The sequence below is a fragment of the Carcharhinus amblyrhynchos genome, unplaced genomic scaffold, assembly GCF_965287045.1.
Source record: "Carcharhinus amblyrhynchos unplaced genomic scaffold, sCarAmb.v2.hapA scaffold_46, whole genome shotgun sequence".
NCBI classification, from domain to species: Eukaryota; Metazoa; Chordata; class Chondrichthyes; order Carcharhiniformes; family Carcharhinidae; genus Carcharhinus; species Carcharhinus amblyrhynchos.
The window spans coordinates 167,159-187,567 of NW_027649787.1; the positions used below are offsets into that span (position 1 = coordinate 167,159).

General features: G+C 44.3%; 1 protein-coding gene across 1 annotated transcript; it reads right to left on the reverse strand.

Annotated features, from left to right (window-relative positions):
* Positions 1-5,559: 5,559 nt before the first annotated feature.
* LOC145337315 (immunoglobulin kappa light chain-like) lies at positions 5,560-9,639 on the reverse strand. The gene is made up of 3 exons (XM_080182115.1): positions 9,348-9,639; positions 8,928-9,257; positions 5,560-5,666 (listed from the first exon to the last, which is right to left on the reverse strand). Exons 1-3 carry the CDS (start codon positions 9,637-9,639, stop codon positions 5,560-5,562), a joined length of 729 nt encoding a protein of 242 aa, XP_080038241.1.
* Between the last annotated feature and the right edge of the window lie 10,770 nt (positions 9,640-20,409).

Consider the following 20,409-nt stretch of genomic DNA (forward strand, 5'->3'; position numbering starts at 1 on the left):
ACTAAGGGACAATTTAGCATGGCCAATCCACCCCACCTGCACATCTTTGGACATCATCATTTTTGAAAGAACAATGCACTCTGCCCTTGCCAAAGAAGTTCACATCCCGCGAATGAATTGAAATTTAGCTGAAATAGAAACAGTTCACCACGCAATTACTGTACTGTAACACCCCCTGAAGACATGCTGCCTGTTGATCGCTGTGACGCACAGTCGATGACCACACTGTGTGAAGTGAATGTGGAATTCACCAGCACACCGCACCAAACCTGTGTCATACTTTCCATTGCACAACCCGCCATAATTTCCACTGTATCTGAAAGGGGCGAAACTCTCTGGGTTTGAGCTCGGGTCAACCTGCCGCCATTAACCCTACAGAAACAAACTGGTCACAAAACAATTAAAAATAGCGCGTAAAGATATCCAATGAATGATTATATGCAAGTCTCATTTTCTTGCTGTTGCAGATTTATGGTGAGTGAAAAAGGGTAAGAAATATCAGCTAGAATAAGTGTTCAGGCAGTAAAAACTGTGACCCCATTTTCGGATGAAGGGAATTATCCTGTTCATGCGAGTTTGCTTTGTTTTCCTCACATAAATGTTCAGTAAAGGTTCACTAATGCGGTTGAGGGAAGGATATTTGCCTTCCTTATCTGGTTTGCCCGACATGTGGACTCCAGAGTGACAGTAGTGTGATTGATTTTTAACGGCCCACCAAAGGCAACTAGAGATGGGCAATAAATGCTGCCCCAGCCGGCAAAGCCAGGCTCCCAAAAATGAACACACTGCAAGACTTGTGATGACTTCATTTTACTTCTACTTAGTAAAATGTGTCTATATTTGTCTATATTAGGACAAAGCAACTGATGAGCAGCCATATTCTCGAGACCAGGTGATGCATTTCTCAGGAGCTCGCACTACATAAAACAAGAAGTAATTTGAATAGGAGGAAACAATGCAGCCATTGGAACTAGCTCTGTTACTCAGTCAGAGCATCTTTGATCTTTTATCACACTTGCACTTTCCTGTTTGATCCACATTGTCGTAATCAGGGGAGCCTGACCCTTGCGTGAGCTCACCCTTCCCATTCCCCTCCCTGATCTGGTGTGGGGCAGTGAATGAAGGGAGTCCCAGGAGGTGTTCCAACATCCACCACACAAGTTAGTGTTTGATGGATGTGACGTTAGTGTTCCTTTAAGAAAAGTTTTTTATTTAAATCATGATCTCTGCAGCTCTCACAGTTAGTGTTTCCCAGCTTTCGGTGATGTCATTGGTAGGAGGAGAAAAAATGTGTGCTGATCAGGTGACAAGGGTTGGTTTTAAATTGTTCTGGCTGCTGTGTTATAAGCGTAGCCAAATTAATTGTCTCTGTCTTCTGTTTTATTTTATTTATTGGTCAATAGAAACATGTGATGCAGCGTTGTAATCGAAGAAAAATTGATTTTATTTACATAAAGGAATTTTCAAACAATTAACAATCGCATCAGTAACTGGAGTTACAGAATATGTCACTGAATGTTTCAAGAAAAAAAAACAGGGAATTACTTAGTGTGTTATTTCACACTTGCATGACCTTAATATAGTGGAATATCCTTCACAATGCTGAAGAAACTTGTTACATATTTGACAAAATGAGCCAGTCTTTCTAATCTGTGGCCAGAATGCGAGGAACATTCAGCTGTTTGACGGGAATGTACTTGCTTCCATGTTGATTCCCAAAGGGCCCAGCATGCATTTGGAATTCCAGTCTCCTGTATAATACGTCACAGACAAAACACCCCCATTCTCATTTCCGGTTCTTCTTTTTTGACCTTTTTTCCAATGCAGCCAAATCCAGGGAGGCGTAGATAGGTCCACCCTGAGACTGGGAAATACATTCAGCAGAAATGATTAAAATAAAGGACTGTTTCCCCCAAATCCATTTCAAAGTATTTTATTACAAGGGGCTGGATGCACTCACCTGTATTCTACGCTGCGTTTCCAAGTTTGTCTCTGTTTGACCGTGATCCCCTGTGTGTTAAGGGTTAAACTATGAATTGAAATGTCACCCAAGCTATAGAATCTGTAAGTACATAGAAACATCGGGCGCCAATGACCACCTGGATGTCAACAGTTTAAAGTCTGTTTATTAGAATCACAAGTGGGCTTACATTAACTCTGCAAAGATGTCACTACAAAAATCTCCTTCCCGCCATACCCGAGTGCTTGTTTTCCTGCACGAATTTAGCATCGCTAATGCATCTAGCTAGCACATCTTTCGGACTGTGTGCGGAAACCATAGCACCCGGAAGAAACACATGCACACACACAGGGAGAACATGCAGGCCGCACACAGAGAGATACCCAAGCCAGGAATCGAACCCAGGTCCCTCATGTTACCAGAGAGCAGTGCTAACCACTGTGCCACCGCTGCAATCGGTTGTCAGGCGACTATCATGAACACACAGCCCACTTAACTTTCGTTAACACCACAGACATTCCACAATTCTTCACAGGAAATTAGATATGGCATTGTAGGTGAAGGGAACCAAAGAATCTTGGGAGAAGGTGCGATCAGGCTACTGGATTGGGTGATCAACCATGATCATGGCGAATGGCGAAGCCGGTGCAAAGGACAAGCTAGTGCCTTCCTGCTCCTATTTTGAATGTTTCTCTGTTAAGTGGTCAATGGATGAATGAGGAAAATCTCACGCCATTATTTGTCCACCTGGCGCACTACAGGGCGGCACTATAGCACAGTGGTCAGCATTGCTGTTTCACAGCTCCAGGGACCTGGGCTCGATTCCTGGCTTGGGTCACTGCCTGTGAAGAGTTTGCACATTCTCCTCGTGTCTGCATGGGTTTCCTCCGGGTGCTCTGTTTTCCTCCCACAGTCCAACGAGTTAGGTTAATTAGTCGTGGTAAAATTACACTTAGTATTCTAAGATGCGTATGTTAGCGGGGTTAGCGGGTGAACAGGGGACAGGTTGGGATTGTGGTCAGTACAGACTCGATGGGCCAAATGTCTTCACCAAGAAGGTGGTGGCTGTGTGGAATTCACTACCACGCAATATAGTTGAGGCCAAAACGTTATGTGATTTCAGGAAGAAATTAGATATATCTCTTGGGACTACAGGGATCAAATGGTATGAGGGGAAGGAAGATCAGGATGTTGAACTTGATTATCAGCTGTAGTCATAATGAATAGCAGAGCAGGTTCGAAGGGCCGAATGGCGTCCTCCTCCTTCTAGTTTCTATGTTAATAAATGTAGGCAGACAACTGGCAATTATCAGTTAACTGGAGCATTCTCCATAAAAGAGTCTGCAACAAATCAGAGTCCTTTTGTTAAGCAGGGAAATAGTCTTCTGAGGAAGAATACATAAATGTTTCCATTATATATGTCATTCTTGTATTTTTGTTTGCCAATGAATACAAGGCCAAAAGCCTCGATGATTTGTTTTTGTTTGGCAAAGTTCAAGTAATCCGTTTATTCAAATTTTCTGTCAAACATGCCTCAGCAGTTAACTGTCAGTACCAATCAACTGGTGCATTTACCATAGCAACACCTTTTCCAATCAATTTCCACTTCATTTTTAAAAAAATTCTGACATTTAATCGCCGCCAACATTTCAAAGAAACTTACCCATTTGTCTCTCCTTACGTCCCTCTCGCTGCCTTCTCTCGCTCAAGCTAAAATTGGATGTGGGAAAAGAACACCAAACAAATCTTACATCTGGTCTATCATATCTCAGATGCTGCACATTGTTGGAAGTAGGATTGTCCAGTGATCTTATATAAATCATAGAAAATAGAAACACACACACTGGAATCAGTTTTCGGATTGAAATAAGATAGAGAAGGAGGGGACAATGAACAATGTTGAACTTTGCGCATTGTTCTATTACTCACGTGTCATTTTGGGATCCTATTTGTCTGTCTTCTAAAATAGAAGAACGTACATTGAGTTAGTTAAAAACTGCAAAGAGGAAATCATATTGAGGATAAAGGTATTAAAGTGTCTCAGACAATCATTAATCCTCACCTGATCTGCTGTGTTTACAAATCCAAACGGAAATAAAGACCGACAGTAGAATCAATATGACCAGGACAGTGATTCCAACAGGAACAATCTCTCTACACCTATCTATAGAGAAAAAAAACACTTAGAAACTGCCATCGGTCACAACATTCTTTTCCGGGGTTCTCTGACCAAGTTAAAAATGCAGAATCACCAAAACATGGGGTGAATGTGGGAAATGAAACATTGCTGGTGGGATGGAGAGTGGAGAATGAACACACAGAATGGAATTGATGAGACAATATTTGCTGGTGGAGATCAACTAAATGGCAGCACTGTCAGAGTTATCCTAAATTCACAGTGTATCAGGTTGTATTAGACTGTAAAACTATAATACACAGGAGCAGAATTAGGTCACTCGGCCCATGTGTCTGCACCGCCATTCAATTATAGCTGATATGTTTCTCACCCCCATTCTCCTGCCTTTTCCCCACAACCCTGATCCCCTTATTAATCAAGAAACTATCTGTCTTTGTCTTAAAGTTACTCAATGTCTTGGTTTCTTCAGCGTTCTGTGGCAAAGAGTTCCACCGATTCACCACTCTCTGGCTGACTCTTCCTCATCTCTGTTTTAGAGGATCCCAATACATGACTCAATAATAAATCAAATCAAGTGATAGAGTGATTGAGTTTACAGTATGGAAACAGGCCCTTCGGCCCAATTTGTCCATGGCACCCTTTTTTTTAAACCCCTCAGCCAATCCCAGTTGCCCACATGTGCCCCATATCCCTCCATACCCATCGTATGCATGTAACAATCTGAATGCTTTCTAAAAGGTAAAATTGTACCCGCCTCTACTACTACCTCTGGCAGCTTGATCCAGGCACTCTGTGAGAAGAAAATGCCCCTCTGGATACTTTTGTATCTCTGCCCTCTCAACTTAAACCCTACCTTTGGGGAAAAGATATTGACTATCTAGCTGATCTGTGCTCCTCATTATTTTATAGACCTCTATAAAATCATCCCTTAGTCTCCTACCCTCCAGAGAGAAAAAAAAATCCCAGTCTATCCAGCCTCTCCTTATAACTCAATCCATCAAGTCCCAGTAGCATCCGAGTAAATCTTTTCTGCACTCTTTCTAGTTGAAGTCTATGTACTCTATGAACGATATGCTTGACATTTATTGCGTGCAGGAAACACTTTTCACAGTGACCCAATGCATGTGATAATAGTAAATCAAATCAAATCTACGTACTCTATGAACGGTACTGTTTATCTTTCAAGCGCGCAAGAAACAACACTTTCCACATTATCCCAATGCACGAGACAACAATAAATCAAATCAAGTCAAATCAAGTTGATGGGGACTGACACTTGACTGTCATTCAGGCCGCCATTGTTTCTTTTTCCAATCTATTTAAATTGATGCCCCCCCCCTGGTTCTCGGCCCTCTCCGCCTTTGTGAGTCATTTCATCTTCGCTTTTCTGTGCAGACAATTCAGGATTTTCACCACGTTTCTCACATCTCCTCAGCTATTTGAGGAAATCAGCCCTCGCTTGTCAACGCAATCCAGTTGACTGAATTTCCTCATCTTTATGACCATTTAGTGAGTAGCTTTTTTTCTCTGCAGTATCTTCATATTTCTCATAAATTGCGTTGCCAGTAACTGAACACAGTTAAGACCGATTCACAATTCTGCAAAATGTCACTGTTGATTTGATGTATTATTATTGCCATATCTATTGGTATGTATTGAAACATTTTGTTTCTTGCACGCTATACATACAACACGTGCATTTTACAGCGTATATAGATTTGATTTGATTTGGTTTGATTTATTCTTGTCGCACCTATTGGGATACAGTGAAAAACACTCCCTCTTGCGTGCTACACAGACAAAACATACCGTTCATAGAGTACATAGGAGAGAAATAAATGTGAGGATGTAGAACATATTGTCCCCTTCACTGCTCGGGTGTAGAGAAAGATCAGTTTGATATAAGGTAAAAGCAAAATGCTGCGGATGCTGGAATCTGAAAGAGAAACAGAAAATACTGGAAAATCTCAGCAGGTCTGACAGAGTCTGAGGGGGCAGAATAGAGCCAACATTTCGAGTCTAGATAACTTTCCGTCGGAGCTTTGAAGAAGGGACATTAAGGCGCGAAATGTTGGCTCAATTCTCTACCCACAGATGGTGTCAGACCTTTTGAGATTTTCCAGCATTTTCTGGTTTGGTATAAGGCCTGACGGCAGCAAGGGAGAAGCTGTTCTTAATTCTGTTGGTCGGTGATCTCAAACTTTGGTATCTTTTTCCCCATGAAAGAAGGTGGAAGAGATAATGTTTGGGCTGGGTGGGGCCCTCAATTATGCTGACAGCTTTTCTAAGACAGCGAGAAGTGTAGACTTACTTCACTCCTTTTCAATTCTGTGATGATTTCGAATCTCTGGACCTTCTAAGCTTTCCTAACAGTTTGTCATCTCCAATGATTTGCAGGTGGCAGCATGGTGGTACAATGGTTAGCAGTGCTGCCTCATAGCGTCAGGGAGCCTCGTTCGGTTCCCACCTTGGGTGCCTGTCTGTGTGGAGTTAGTACATTTTCCCCCTCTCTACATGTCTTTCCTTCGGGTGCTCTAATTTGCTCCCACAGTCCAAAGATGGGCAGGTTAGTTGGATTGCCCCTTAGTGTCCATCAGTGTGTGGTTTAATTGGATTGGCCAAGCTAAATTACCCCTTAGTGTGCAGCAATGTGCCGATTAGTTGGATTGGCCATTCTAAGTTGCCCCTTAGTGTCCATCAATGTGTGGTTTAGATGGATTGGCCATTACAAATTGCCCTTTAGTGTCCTGCAATGTATGGTTTAGATGGATTGGCCATGCTAAATTGCCCTATAGTTGTCCAGAATGTGCATGTTGGATGGATTTGCCATGCTAAACTGCCCCTTAGCGTCCCAAGGTGCGTAGTTTAGGGTGATTCACTGGTAAGTACTGGGGCCACGAGGATTGGGCCTTGGGTAAGATGAGAGTCAGTGAGGACTTGATGAGCTAAATGCCCTCAGAGAACAAAGAACAACACAGCACGGCAAACAGGCCCTTCGGCCCAACGAGCCCGCGCCGCCATCTTAAGAATGTATTTTTCCTCCTCCACCCTTGACCCATGTCTATGCTTATGGTACCCCCATCACGGCTAGGTAATTATTTCCCGAGTGATGAAAGAGTTGGAATCATTTCCAACAATCCAAGTTCAATATTTGCTCTTAATTCATAATAAAGAGAAACAATGGGAAGACCTAATCCAGTCAGTCCATCGAACCACCTTCGGTATGATCAGGGGGGATGAATAATGATTTATAACCTTACTGAAATCAGGATGCAAAATTTAAATATATCTTATGTGCGAGGAGGTAGATATAGATTAATCAATTGGCTTCCTGAAGCAAAGTGAGGTAAATTAATTCACCGCCCTTCTGGGCAAAGATGTCAATTTCACCTCTTGTCTATGGTCTGTTTGTGAGGTGCCTGCAGTGTAGAACTGATCTCACCCCCATTCCGAGGTTCACTCCCCGAAAAGGAAGGTGGGAGTAAATAATTAACTTCAAAAAGGAAATCACTTCTAGACATGAAGGAGAAAACCTGAAAGGGCTATGGGTAAAATGGTGGGCAGAACAGCGTCGCTGTTTCGAAGAGCGAGTCTCGGCAGAATGGGCTGAATGAGATCTTTCTGGGTGCATTGCTCAAAGATTCTTACATGTTTTCAGGAATATAAAGCGGAACGGAGAAGTGTGTGTCAAACACTAACCTACTCTGGGTAGGTGCAACCTAATGCAGTCTGATATAGTTTAACAATTGATCGCACACACACTCTCACGTTCATATAGTACATGGACTTAATTTATTTTTGTCACATGTATACTAATGCATGCACAATAATTCATTAAATGAAATCAAATGCACATACGCTCAGAGGTATATCTGTGCGCGCACACACATAAACACACACACACACATAAACACACACACACACAAACACTCACACACACAAACACACAACACAGTCACAAACACACACAACACACACACATACATACACGCACACACAAGCACACACAAACACACACTCACACTCATACACGCACACACAAGCACACACCACACACACATACACGCACACACACGCACACACCACACAAATTCTCACACAGACACGCATGCACACTCACCATCACACACACACTCACACACACACAATCACAATCACATATATATTTACACACACACACAAACACATACACGTAATCACATATTTATTTAGACACACACACACACACACACACACACGTCTAAGTCCGAGATCACCTATCAACAGGCTCAAGAACAGCATCCTCCCTGCTGCCATCATGTTTTTGAATGGACCTACCTTATAATAAGCTAATCTTTATCTAAACGCCAGCTCTGACTGTAACACTACATACTCCCCAATGGACTCTATGAACACAATGCTTTGTCAGTAAAATTATGCAAGAAACTGTACTTTTCACTATATACTAATGCATGTACATCAAATGAAATCAAATGCACATACGCTCAGAGATGTATCTGTGTGCGTGCACACACACGTACACTCACACACCACACATACACACAAACACACACATCACACACTCACACACAAACACGCACACATCACACACACACACAAACACGCACACACACACATGCACACACCAAACATTCTCACACAGACACGCACGCACTCTTACCCTCACATATACTCACACTCACACACACAGAAACACACACACACACACCACACATTCATTCACACACGCACACACACAGACACAGACACAGACACACACACACACACGCGCAACTAATCCAGTTATCTCTTAAGTTGAATAGAAACATGCAATATATAGTAGCATCTCACCATTCCCTTTTTCTGTTGCTTTGGGATACGAAACACTTCTTGTCCAAGATTTCCCTGGAGACCCCAGTTGAACAATACAAGTGCAGACAGCGCCGCTTTTCCAGGTTACCCCCGGCACCATGACATGACTTCTGATGCTGTAGGTCCCGTCCCCTTCCATTGTCCCGGGATCACTTGATCCTTCAGTGACCCGACCGGAAATATTCCAGAAAACATCAATCTGGTTGGAGGACACTCCACTGACCAAACACACTAAGGGCACGGTATCATTCACATCCGGCTCAGCCGGCGGGACAAATACCAGCAGGGCCGTCTTGTTGGTAGACCTGTCTGGACAGAAAATGGGGCACAGTTAACGATTTACTTACACCAAGTGGTATTACTGTGCACAATCCGAATTCATTTCACTTGCTCTCTTACCTCCAACCAGTAGTGTGGGTCCATTCTGGAGCGGTGCATAGCCATCCTTATCAGCACAGTAGTAGGAACCTGAGTCATCCGGCTGGACTTTGCGAATTTCCAGTATCAATTCACGTTTGCCGTGGCCTTTTTTAGAAACAAACTTACAATCGCCCCCCGGACAGGATTGAGTATCGATTAGTTTCGGGATTTCACCAACATTTTGTTTGTACCAGAAATAGCTAGCCACGGATTCCACCTCATATATGTAGTGACAGGTTAAATCCACCGTCTGGCTGACTCCAGCTGTCATTGTGATGGGCCTTTGAGTTAGCGAGGACTCGGAATCTGTAACTAGAGAGATTATTCAAACATTACCACAGATTTCGACATAGAAAGTTGCCGTTTGAAAAAAAAAACGCCTGTAAATTAAGAACAATCTCATTAATGCCTTCAATGATATTTCCTTAGATTATTTCCCAATTTGTGTTTCCTTCACTTGAAAGGAGGAAGCAGAAAATCCCTTGTACCGAACACTGTGCCGCATTTGCAGCGCTGTAGCCAGGCGGCATGGCTGTTGGCATCACTGCCTCACAGCGCCAGGGACCCGGGCTCAATTCCTGTCTCGGGGTCACCGTCTGTGCACGTTCTCCCCGTGTCTGCATGGGAGTTTCCTCCCACTCACCGAAAGCCGTACTGGTTCGGTGCATTGGCCGTGCCAAATTCTGCCTCGGTGTACCCGCACTGGCGCAGGAGTGTGGCGACTGGGGGCTTTTCACAGTAACTTCATCGCAGTGTCGATGTCAAAATAAAGATTATTAGTCACAAGTAAGGCTTGCATTGACACTGTAATGAAGTTACTGTGAAGTTCCCCTGGAAGCCGACTTGTGACACTAATGCTTAAAAACTAACATGGCTGCTGCCATTTTCAATGTCTCACCTGGCAAATACTCACCATGAGCCCACAACGCGTGGAGAATGAGTATCAGGGATAAAGATTGCTGGGGCATTTTGCACAGGTGGGTAATATCTCCCTGTTTCCACTCACACCAGTTTGTTTTTGCTGAGCGGTCAAGGATTGACCTGGTCTCAGTCCCAGTGAATTGTTGCACTTTGTGATTGGGTGGAAACTATGACAAGAGGCAATGGAAAGTATGACGTAGTGCTGGTGACGTTGCGCTGCTGGATGCCACGTGCATTTGACGCACTGTGGTCGCCGCCTACGTGTCACAGGGGCCAAGTGATAGAACATCTACACAGAGCTTGACTGGTTTGACATACCGAGGGGGCCACAAGGTAATCATTGTGCGGATATGTGCTGAATGTGTAAGTTACTGTTTAATTTATTCTCAGGATATGCGATACGGTGGCTGAATTGAGAAGGATGTGGGCGGGGATCTCAGTGAAACTTACAGGACACTGACAACCTTCGTAGAGAGGACATGGAGAAGATCTTCAGAATAGAATAGAATAGAATCACGACAGTGCAGAAGGAGGCCATTTAGACCTTTGAGGTTGCACTGACAATGACCCCACCCAGGCGATATATCCGTAATTGTACTTTACACTCCGAGCCTCCCCGACACTAAGGGGCAATTTAGCGTGGCCAATCCAACTAAGTCACACACCTTTGGATTGTGGGAGGAAACTGGAGCACTGGCAGGAATCCCTGGCAGACACTGGGAGAATGTGCAAACTCCACACAGTCACCCAAAGCCGGAACTGAACCAGAAACCCCAGGGCTGTGAAATAGCAGTGCACACCACTGAGCCACCATGCATTAGTTAGAGAGACTCGACTCCGAGTGCACAGACTCGGAGTTAGATGTTGACCCTTTCAGACCGAGAAGAGAAGGAATTCCTTCAGCCAGAGAGACGTTAATCTGTGGAATACATTGCCACACAAGACCCTGGAGGCCAAGTCATTGAGTGCATTTAAGAGAGAGACAGGAAGGGTTTAGACAAGAGATAGATTGGCAAGTGGTTCAAAAGTTTAGAGGAAAAGGAGGGAGAATGGGATTGAGAAACATATCAGCCATGATCGAATGGCAGAGCAGACTCGATGGGCAGGATGGCTTAACTATGATCCTTTATCCTATGGGCGTATTGCTCTGCAACATGTATTAACCATCTCTACGATCCGATTGATTGGTGGCGTTGAGCTGTCTTTGTAGAATATAGTGTATATATTATAGAAGTGTACAACACTTCGATGTTGTGCTGAACATGGCGGGAGTTAAACTAATCCCTTCTGCCTGACATTGGTCTATACCCCTCTGTTCGTTGCATATTCATGCCCTGATCTGAAACTCCCTTAAACACCCCTATCAGATCTGCCTCCAACAGCACCTCAGACAGCGCGTTCCAGACACCTCCGACTCTTTGTGGAAACAATTTGCTCCTCACATTTCCTTTGAACTTTCCCCCTCTGTCCAACAAGGGGCATACACGCGGTGGGTCGTGCGAGGGCTGCTCTTGGATGTTGCTTCGAGAGTTGCCTAGTGCTTCACGTCGTGAGTGTACGCTTAAACTTGACCATCTGACGGGCAACATGACAGCTCAGTGACTATCACTGTTTGCTGTGTAGATACATGGATTTGGGCCGGTGTCTGTGGGAGTTTGCACATTGTCCCCGTGATTGCGTGGGTTTTCTCCGGGTGGTGCGGTTTCCTCCCACACCCCAAAAACGTGCTCTTAGGCTGATTGTTGCTAACAAATTGTCCCTAAATTAGGCGTCTCTCAATCTGGTTATAATTCCGTTATTGTGGAGTCCAATAGGCGTAGACAAAGGTCATAGGTAGAAGAGGGCACTGACAATGTTAAAATGGCGGCGCTGGCTTCTTGGGCCGAAGGGCCTGTTTCCTGTGCTGTGTTGTTCTTTGTTCTTAAGTGCATGCCCCTTAGTATTTGACGTTTCAAATCTGGGAAAAATAGTGCCAACTCTGTTCATGACTCTTATAATTTTTATAGACTTCTATCAGGTCTCCCCTCAGCCTTCAACGCTCCAGTGAAAACAACTTCTGCATCTTCTCTGTGGTTGTCCATGTTCTATATCAACAGTGCTAAATAAGAAGCGAGGACCACCATTTTGACCGCGCCGCAGTGAAAGAACGGCAATAGGTTTCCAACATATTGGCTTTGATTGGGAGGGGAGTTGATGGCGATGGTCTACCCATGAGTCCACTCTCTTTGTCCTTCAGGGCCAATAAGGTGTGAATTTGCAAAGAGAATGACAGGAATATAGATAGAATGTAATAGTGTACACCATGAGCCATTCTGAAATGAAAGGCTTTATTTTTACAATTATTGATATGGAAACATCGGGAACATAAGCAAGAGGAGGCCATTTGGCACTTTGAACCTGCTCTGCCATTCATTCTGGTCAAAGCTGATCATCAAATTCAATGCCCTGAATCCCCCCTTTCCCCCATATTCCTCTTTCGCCCTAAAAACTATTCCTTCTCATTCCTTGAACTCCATCTTGAAATCACAACACTTTTTGGCCTCAACAACAGTCTGTGGTAGTGAATGTCACACATTGGCCACCCTCTGGATGAAGACATCTCTCTCCATCTGAGTTCTAAAAGGTTTACCCCTTATCCACAAACAATCACCACTAGTTCTGGACACCCCCACACTCAGGAACATTCTTTCTGTATCTACTCTGTCTAAACCTCATGGAACTTTATAAGTTACAACGGGACCCCCCTCACTCTCCTAAACTCTGAAGAATTCAATCCGAACCCACTTAGTCTCTCCTCAATTGACAGACCTGTCATCTCAGGAATCAGCCTGGTGCACCATCGCTGTCCTTCCTGTAAAGCAAGGGTAAGGTTATTCTCTCAGATAAGGGCAACCAAAATTGTACACAACACTCCAGGTTTGTTTTTGAAATCACATAACGTTTTGGCCTCAACTACTCCATGTGGTAATGAATTCCACACATCCAACACTCTCTGGGTGAGGAAATTTCTCCTCACTTCAGTCCAAAAACTGGAGCGGCACGGTGGGACAGTGATTAGCACTCCTGCTTCACAGCACCAGGGACCTGAGTTTGATTCCCGGTTTCCCTCACTCTCCGTATGCACGTTCTCCCTGTGTCTGCGCGGGTTTCCTCCGGATGCTCTGGGTCCCTTCCACTCTCTGAAAGACGTACCAGTGCGGCCCATCGACCCGAACAGGCGCCCGGCTGTGGCGACAGTGGGGTGGGGGGTGGGGGCTGGTGGGGGGTTGGGGGTTTGGGTGTGGGGGGGCGCGGCTAGGGGGAGGGATTTGAAACTTGGCAATAAGTTGATTGTAGTGTTAATATAAGCTTTACTCAAGACTAATAAATTAACTTTAAACTTGAAACGGTTTATCCAAAGGTAGGTTCTTTATTCAGAGGGTAGTAAGGGCGTGCCTGCAGCAGTTGTGGACTCGCCAACTTTAAGGGCGCTCAAATGGTCAGTGGATAGGCATACGGATAAGTTTAGGTTAGAGGGTCATTTGATTGGTTCCACTGGTCGGCGCAACATCGAAGGCCGAAGGGCCTATATTGCGCTGTAATGTTTTATGTTCTATATCCTCAAGTATGCTACCTCGGTCATGACACAATCCGCTTGCACAGAAACTGTAAAATACCGGATGGACTGTGGGCGGATACATTTGAAATGCACAGTTGCAGCCTTAGTGAGTTATTTCGATGCTCCCTCTACGTAGAGAATACACTGCCCGCTAACTGACACAATACTTGTGAGTTAATCAGGGTGTCTTGAACTTGTCTTCCAAACTGGGCCTTGAAGAAACACATGGGCCGAGTCTCGCATTCATGAGGACATTGTACATAAGGTCATTCATACAGTAGTCTGGTCTTTGTTCATTGTATCAAAGCTGGCAGCAGGCAGTCTGCTGCTTGCGGTGAGAAGCTGAGAGCCAAGGAGTGCCCTCCCCAGGCAGCTCTGAGCGTGCAGAGTCTCAACTGTGAAAACAAGCAAACCGCTGAGAACTTCTGGTTCGAATAATTTTCCATCAGTGGTGTAAAGTGGATAGAATCTTGGCTGGCGACCTCTGCCCCTCGATATCTTCTGCAGACCGCAGAACATGCGAGCCGTCCTTGTGTGGGTAGAAGCTAGGAGGCCTGACCAGAGAGAATGGGTCTCTTTGCTCCCACACCAAACTCTCTGTTGCACGGTCGACTGACTCGCTTCATTTTCATTCTAGGTCATGTACTTATGCAGCACAGTTCAGGCACTCAGTTCCCAGTAGGCAGAAGCCATTCTACAAATTCGTTCTACTAACCTCTTCATATGAAAGAAGGAGAGGCGATGGCGGAGTGGTATTTTCGCTGGACTATTAATCCAGGCACTCAACTGGTGCCCTGGTGACCCTGGTTCTCACCCCGTCACGGTAGCTGGAAGAAAATGAATTCAATAGAAGATATTTGGAATTCAAAGTCTACTGATGACCATGAAACCATTGTCGATTGTCAGGAAAATCCCATCTGCTTCACCAATATCCTTTAGCATAAGAACATAAGAAATAGGAGCAGGAGTCGGCCATCTAGCCCTTCGAGCCTGCCCCGCCATTCAATAAGATCATGGCTGATCTGAAGTGGCTCAGTTCCACTTTCCCGCTTTCTCCCCTTAATTCCCCTGTCTATCAGAAACCTATCTACCCGTGACTTAAATATATTTAGCGAGGTAGCCTCCACCACTTCAACGGGCAGAGAATTCCAGAGATTCAACACCCTTTGAGTGAAGAAGTTCCTCCTCAACTCCAATCTAAACTGCCACCCCCCCCCCCCTTATCTTGAGGCTGTGCCCTCTAGTCCTGCTATCCTTTCTAAGCGGGAAGAATGTCTCTACCTCTACCCTATCCATCCCCTTCATTATCTTATACGTCTCTCAAGGATACCCCCTCATCCTTCTCAACTCCAACGAGTACAGACCCAGTCTATTTAGTCTCTCTTCATAGTCCAACCCCCTCATCTCCGGTATCAGCCAAGGGAACCTCCTTTGCACTCCCTCCAAAGCCAATATATCCTTGCGCAAGTGCAGCGACCAAACCTGCACACAGTTTGGGACCAGATCAAACACCCCAGGATGCATTAAAAGGTTAGACAAGACCCCAACTCTTTCATTATCTAGCGAAGGAAATCTGCTGCCCTTATTTGTTCTGGCCTACATGGGACTCCAGGCTCAAGGTAATGTTGTTGACTCTCAACTGCCCTCGAGCAACCAGGGATAGGCAAAAAATTGCTGGACAGCCAGCGATGCCTAAGGCCCGTGAATGTATGATCCTTTTGTGGCTAAGTGCGTTCCCCATCACTCTACTCAAGATTGTGTGACATGGGTTCCTGAGGGGTCTTACAGAGAATTTGCTCGTTTCACTAAATTCATTGAACTAGGTCATGTTTCCAATGAGAGAATCCAATAGCATCAACACGACAGCTCAGTGACTATCACTGTTCGCTGTGCAGACACATGGATTTGGGCCGGTGTCTGTGGGAGTTTGCGCATTCTCTCCGTGCTTGCGTGGGTTTTCTCCGGGTGCTCTGGTTTCCTCCCACACCCCAAAGATGTGCTATTAAGCTGATTGGAGGTAATAAATTGTCCCTAAATTAGTTTCCCTCAATGTGGAATGCCATAAACAAGAGATAAGGGTCATGGGTGGAGGGGGGGATGGGGGGAGGTTGCGGCGGTGGAACTGGTAATGTTAAAATGGCGGCGCGGGCTCGTTGGGCCGAAGGGCCTGTTACCCGGGCTGTTTTTGTTCTTTGTAACATTTGCCCCATTACCAGTTCCAATTGTTCTGTCTGGTAGAATGATGTATATTGACCTTTGCAATAACTGCCACGTTGATCCGGATTCTACTCTTTATTCTCATTGGGATTTGAAGTCTTAAGACAGCTGATCAGGTGAGAACTGATGTTTAGCAGGTACATTTTAAAATTAATGTTTTATTTCAATTTGCATTGGTTTGAAACGCCACTTGTAGTTCGTTTGTTCCCCCTCCCCTCCCCCACCAGAAATCTGAGTGAACAGCTCCCTGAAGGAAAAGTGAGCGAATGATCCATTTCATAATGTTGACCAGTAACATTGTTACTCTTTTGGTCGAGAGCTTCAACTTTCTTGAGTCCAGATCACCTTCAATCTGTCCTGGTCCCTCCATGCCGAAGATATGGTTAGGAAAGCTGCACAAACGCCTCTACTTTCTCAGATGGCTAAGGAAATTCAGCATTTCTGCTCGGACTCTCACCAACTTTTACAGATGTATCATAGAAAACATCCTTTCCGGATGTCTCACAGATTGGTGCGGCCCCTGCTCTGACCAAGACTGCAAAAAACTACAAATGGTTGTGAATGAGGTCATCTGCATTTTGTTGTTATCAATAATTTAATCAAATGAGATGAACTCATTTATCTGTCATATTGGCAATTCCTGGAATAGGCTGGGGTGTATCATCCACTGGACACTTCTAGTTGAAGCTTGTTAGAACAGATCCAGCCTTGTATTTTGCACTGATGTGCCTGCCTCCCCGTCATTGAGCTTAGAAATATGTCTGGAGCTCCCTAACCTGTTAACTATCGCATTTAATACCTCCATTCCCGGCAGGACTGCAGTTGACAATGATCTGCTCACTGTGGGGACATTTAGTTCTGTCTATCGGATGCTGTGTTCGCTGTTTGTCACGCAAGTCTTCCTGTGTTGTACATTAACGACGTTACATTGTATTTTTTAAGGTTCTCCTCCAGTCAGTTCATCCTTCAAGTGGATTTCAAGATGGAGGAATATTGATGCATGAGCTGAGGCGGACAGTATGAGGCAAATAGCAGAACGTTTCCTTGTCCATGGATGTGCTGTTGGCAAGTAACGTCTTGTGCTCCCGAGAAGATGTTGGGAACTCAATGTATAAATCTGTGATTCTATATCCGTTCCGACTTCATAGTACTCTAGCGCCACCTCAGGGATGGTGTTGGTAGTGTCTCGGATCTCCTCTGCCGGATGTGAATTCCTGAGTCTGACGATTTACAGCGTTTTCCGACTCGGGGGTAGGGGTCGGCGGGTGTGGTGGGGGAGGGGGCAGTGGGGAGGGGCCGGGAGGGGTACTGGGTAGGGAATGCATTTCCTCTAAACTTGGACGATGCCTCCCCAGATGTTATTAAGGGCTACTTTTCTGCTGTTGTTTTTGGTGTCTCTATCAATGATGGGCGATAATTCCTGATCTATTCTTACTGTAATGTTTTTATACAATGGGGTGACAGAAATCTCAAAGGTCCGGAATCGTAAGTGGCCAAGGTCAGAGTGGGCGCAGAGTGAAAATTTCATTCCCTAAATGTTTCTTTACGACAATCGAACACGGTTTCCGGGTCTCTATAACCGGGAGATGTTTTTGGACTGTTACTTCAATTATTTCCGTTATTAACTGAAATTTAATTCCACATTTTCCGAATTCTATTGCATATCCCAAACGGATTTGCCTGGATATGTCGAAGGATATGACCACCGGTGCACTGTTTCCCTGTTTTACGAGTCAACTGGTCTACTTCTCATAAATGGCATTTTGATTTAAATATTAATGGCATGGTTTTTTTATTTGAAATATTTCATGGCCAATAATCATCCCAGATTGCCTATAATCCACATGTCAGTTTCATGTTCCACGCAGAACAAATGAACTGATATGAGGCTGATTTAACACCTACATATATACATCAGCGGGGGTGAACAACCAGACACTTAAAACATTTTTCTTCATTAAACAAAGGCGGTTAGAAAGACAAGAAGGAGGCTAGAAGTTAAGTGGATTACCTCAGATTTCCAAACGGGTCCACTGCAGTCAGGGACAGGAACTAAATATCGAAGAGTCTCAACAACCAACTAAACAATGTTAAGATAATGGGTTGCTATTAGAAATATCGATAATAATAATTTTAGAAAGACATGATTGATTTCAATGTGTTTGGAACTTTCCACAGACGAGTGAGTTTGAGAATCTTTGGATGTTTCTTCCCTACATAAACACTGGGTGGCTTGTGGTAATGTTACTGGATTTATTTTATAGATTAAGTTGCTGTAGGGACTGCACCCTAAAGGTGTGTTTATTTATGAGTCTAACCAGGTACGAATCTTGGCTGGAAAATGTTTTGTAAGCTCATTATTAATGGTGTAATGTAATTTCCTGTGTGTAATTTTTGTATCATGTCTGATAAATGCATAACTTTAATATTTAAAAACATCAAAAGTGTTGTGGAATTTCTGGCAACTGATCTCGTACACCCACCTTCTTATAGAAAGGAGCAAGTAAAAGAAGGATGGAATGACGTGATTTTCCGTTGTCACATGTATTGGGATACAGTGAAATGTGTTGTTTCTTGCGCACTATACATACAAAACATACCATTCAAAGAGTGTGTAGAGATAAGGAAAAGAGAGGGTGCACAATATAATGCTGCAGTTACCGATTTTGTGTAGACAAAGTTCATCTCAATAAAGAAAGAACAATGATCAAAGAACAACACAGCACGGGAAACAGGCCCTTCGGCCGAACGAGCCCGCGCCGCCATCTTAACATTGTGTTTTCCCTCCTCCACCCTTGACCCACGTGATAGGACCATTTTAAAGTCCGATAGCAGCAGGGAAGAAGGTGTCCTTGAGTCGGTTGGTACATGTTTGCAGGTTTTTGTGTCATATCCGGCATAGAAGATGATGAAGGAGAGTATGCCCAGGATGCGTTGGGTCGTTGATTATGCTAATTGCCTTTCTGAGGTAGCGGGAAGTGTAGACAGAGTCAATGGATGGGAGGCTGGTTTGCGAGATGGACTGAGCGACGTTCACGACTCATGATAATTTCTTGTAGTCTTGGAGCAGGACATATACCAAGCTGTGATACATAGACAATAGATGCTTTCCTTGGGCCTTCTGTAAATGTTGATGAATTGCACAGTGGACATAACGAATTTTCACAACATCTTGAACCGTTGATGGGTTTTCTCAACTATTGCATGAGCGTGGAAGGGTCAGGACATGTTGCTGGTGATCTGAACACCTAGAAATTTGAATCTCCCGACCATCCCTTCTTCATCATCTTTGATGTAGACAGGGGCACGTCATCTACTATGCTTTCTGAAGTTGGTGACTACCTTCTTCCTTTTGCTGACATTGATAGAGAAATTACCATGCTAACCAATGTGTCACCGTGGGTGGAACGATGTTTCCCTGAGTAGACTTTCAGGGCCATTTTGCAAAACGGTTCATCGCCACAATTTCCAAGCGAGATTCCTTACTGGTGAGAAAAGCAACACCCCCCACCCCCCCCACCCCCCTCGTTAGATCCTTCCAACATGCCCGAAGACATTTGCTTTCGTTATTACCTGCTGTAACTGCATGCTGGATTTCTGTGACTCACGAGAGAGGACAACCAGATCGCTCTGTACCAGAGCACCCCGAAATGCCTCCCCATTTAGATAATACATCGCCTTCCCTTTTTTTCGGACTAAAATGAATAACCTCACACTTTTCCACGTGAATCTCCATCTGCCACCTTTTGGCCTACTCTCCTGACCTATCCACATCCATTTGTAGGTTTCTTGTATACTCATACCAGCTTACCTTCCCGCCCATTTCTGTAACACCTGCAAATTTAGCTACAGAGTCTTCTATACTTGCATCAAAGTCGGAAATAGGGATTGCAAATAGCTGGGGTCCAAGTATCAAACCCTGTGGCAAGCCATTAATTACCTTTTACCATCCCGAACTAAAAATATCCAGACTCTATGTCTTCTGTCCATTATCCAATGACTAATACATTACCTTTAATCCCATCTGACCTAAGTTTGTGAATACACGTTTTGTGCAGCACCTTATCAAATGCCTTCTGGAAGTCAAGATATATTACATGTTTCGGATCCCCATTGCCCAGTTTGCTTGTCACATCTTCGAAGAACTCTAGCAAATTAGTCAATCGTGTTTTGCCCTTCATAAAACCACACTGACTCTGATGGATAGCCTTTTGACTTTCCAAACGTCCTGATATTGCTTCCTTGATAACTGATTCTAACACTTTCCCAACAACTGGCGTTAAATTGACTGGTTTTCCATTTCCC

Bases quoted from the DNA above. Each gene is read 5' to 3' on its own strand.
- LOC145337315 (XM_080182115.1), bottom strand. From the start codon at position 9,639: ATGACAGCTGGAGTCAGCCAGACGGTGGATTTAACCTGTCACTACATA. The intron at 9,258-9,347 runs GTAAGAGAGCAA...TTTTCTGTCCAG, and splicing joins ACCCACACTACTGGTTGGAG to ACAGGTCTACCAACAAGACG. The intron at 5,667-8,927 runs GTGAGATGCTAC...AACTGTGTTCAG, and splicing joins AGCAACAGAAAAAGGGAATG to TTACTGGCAACGCAATTTAT.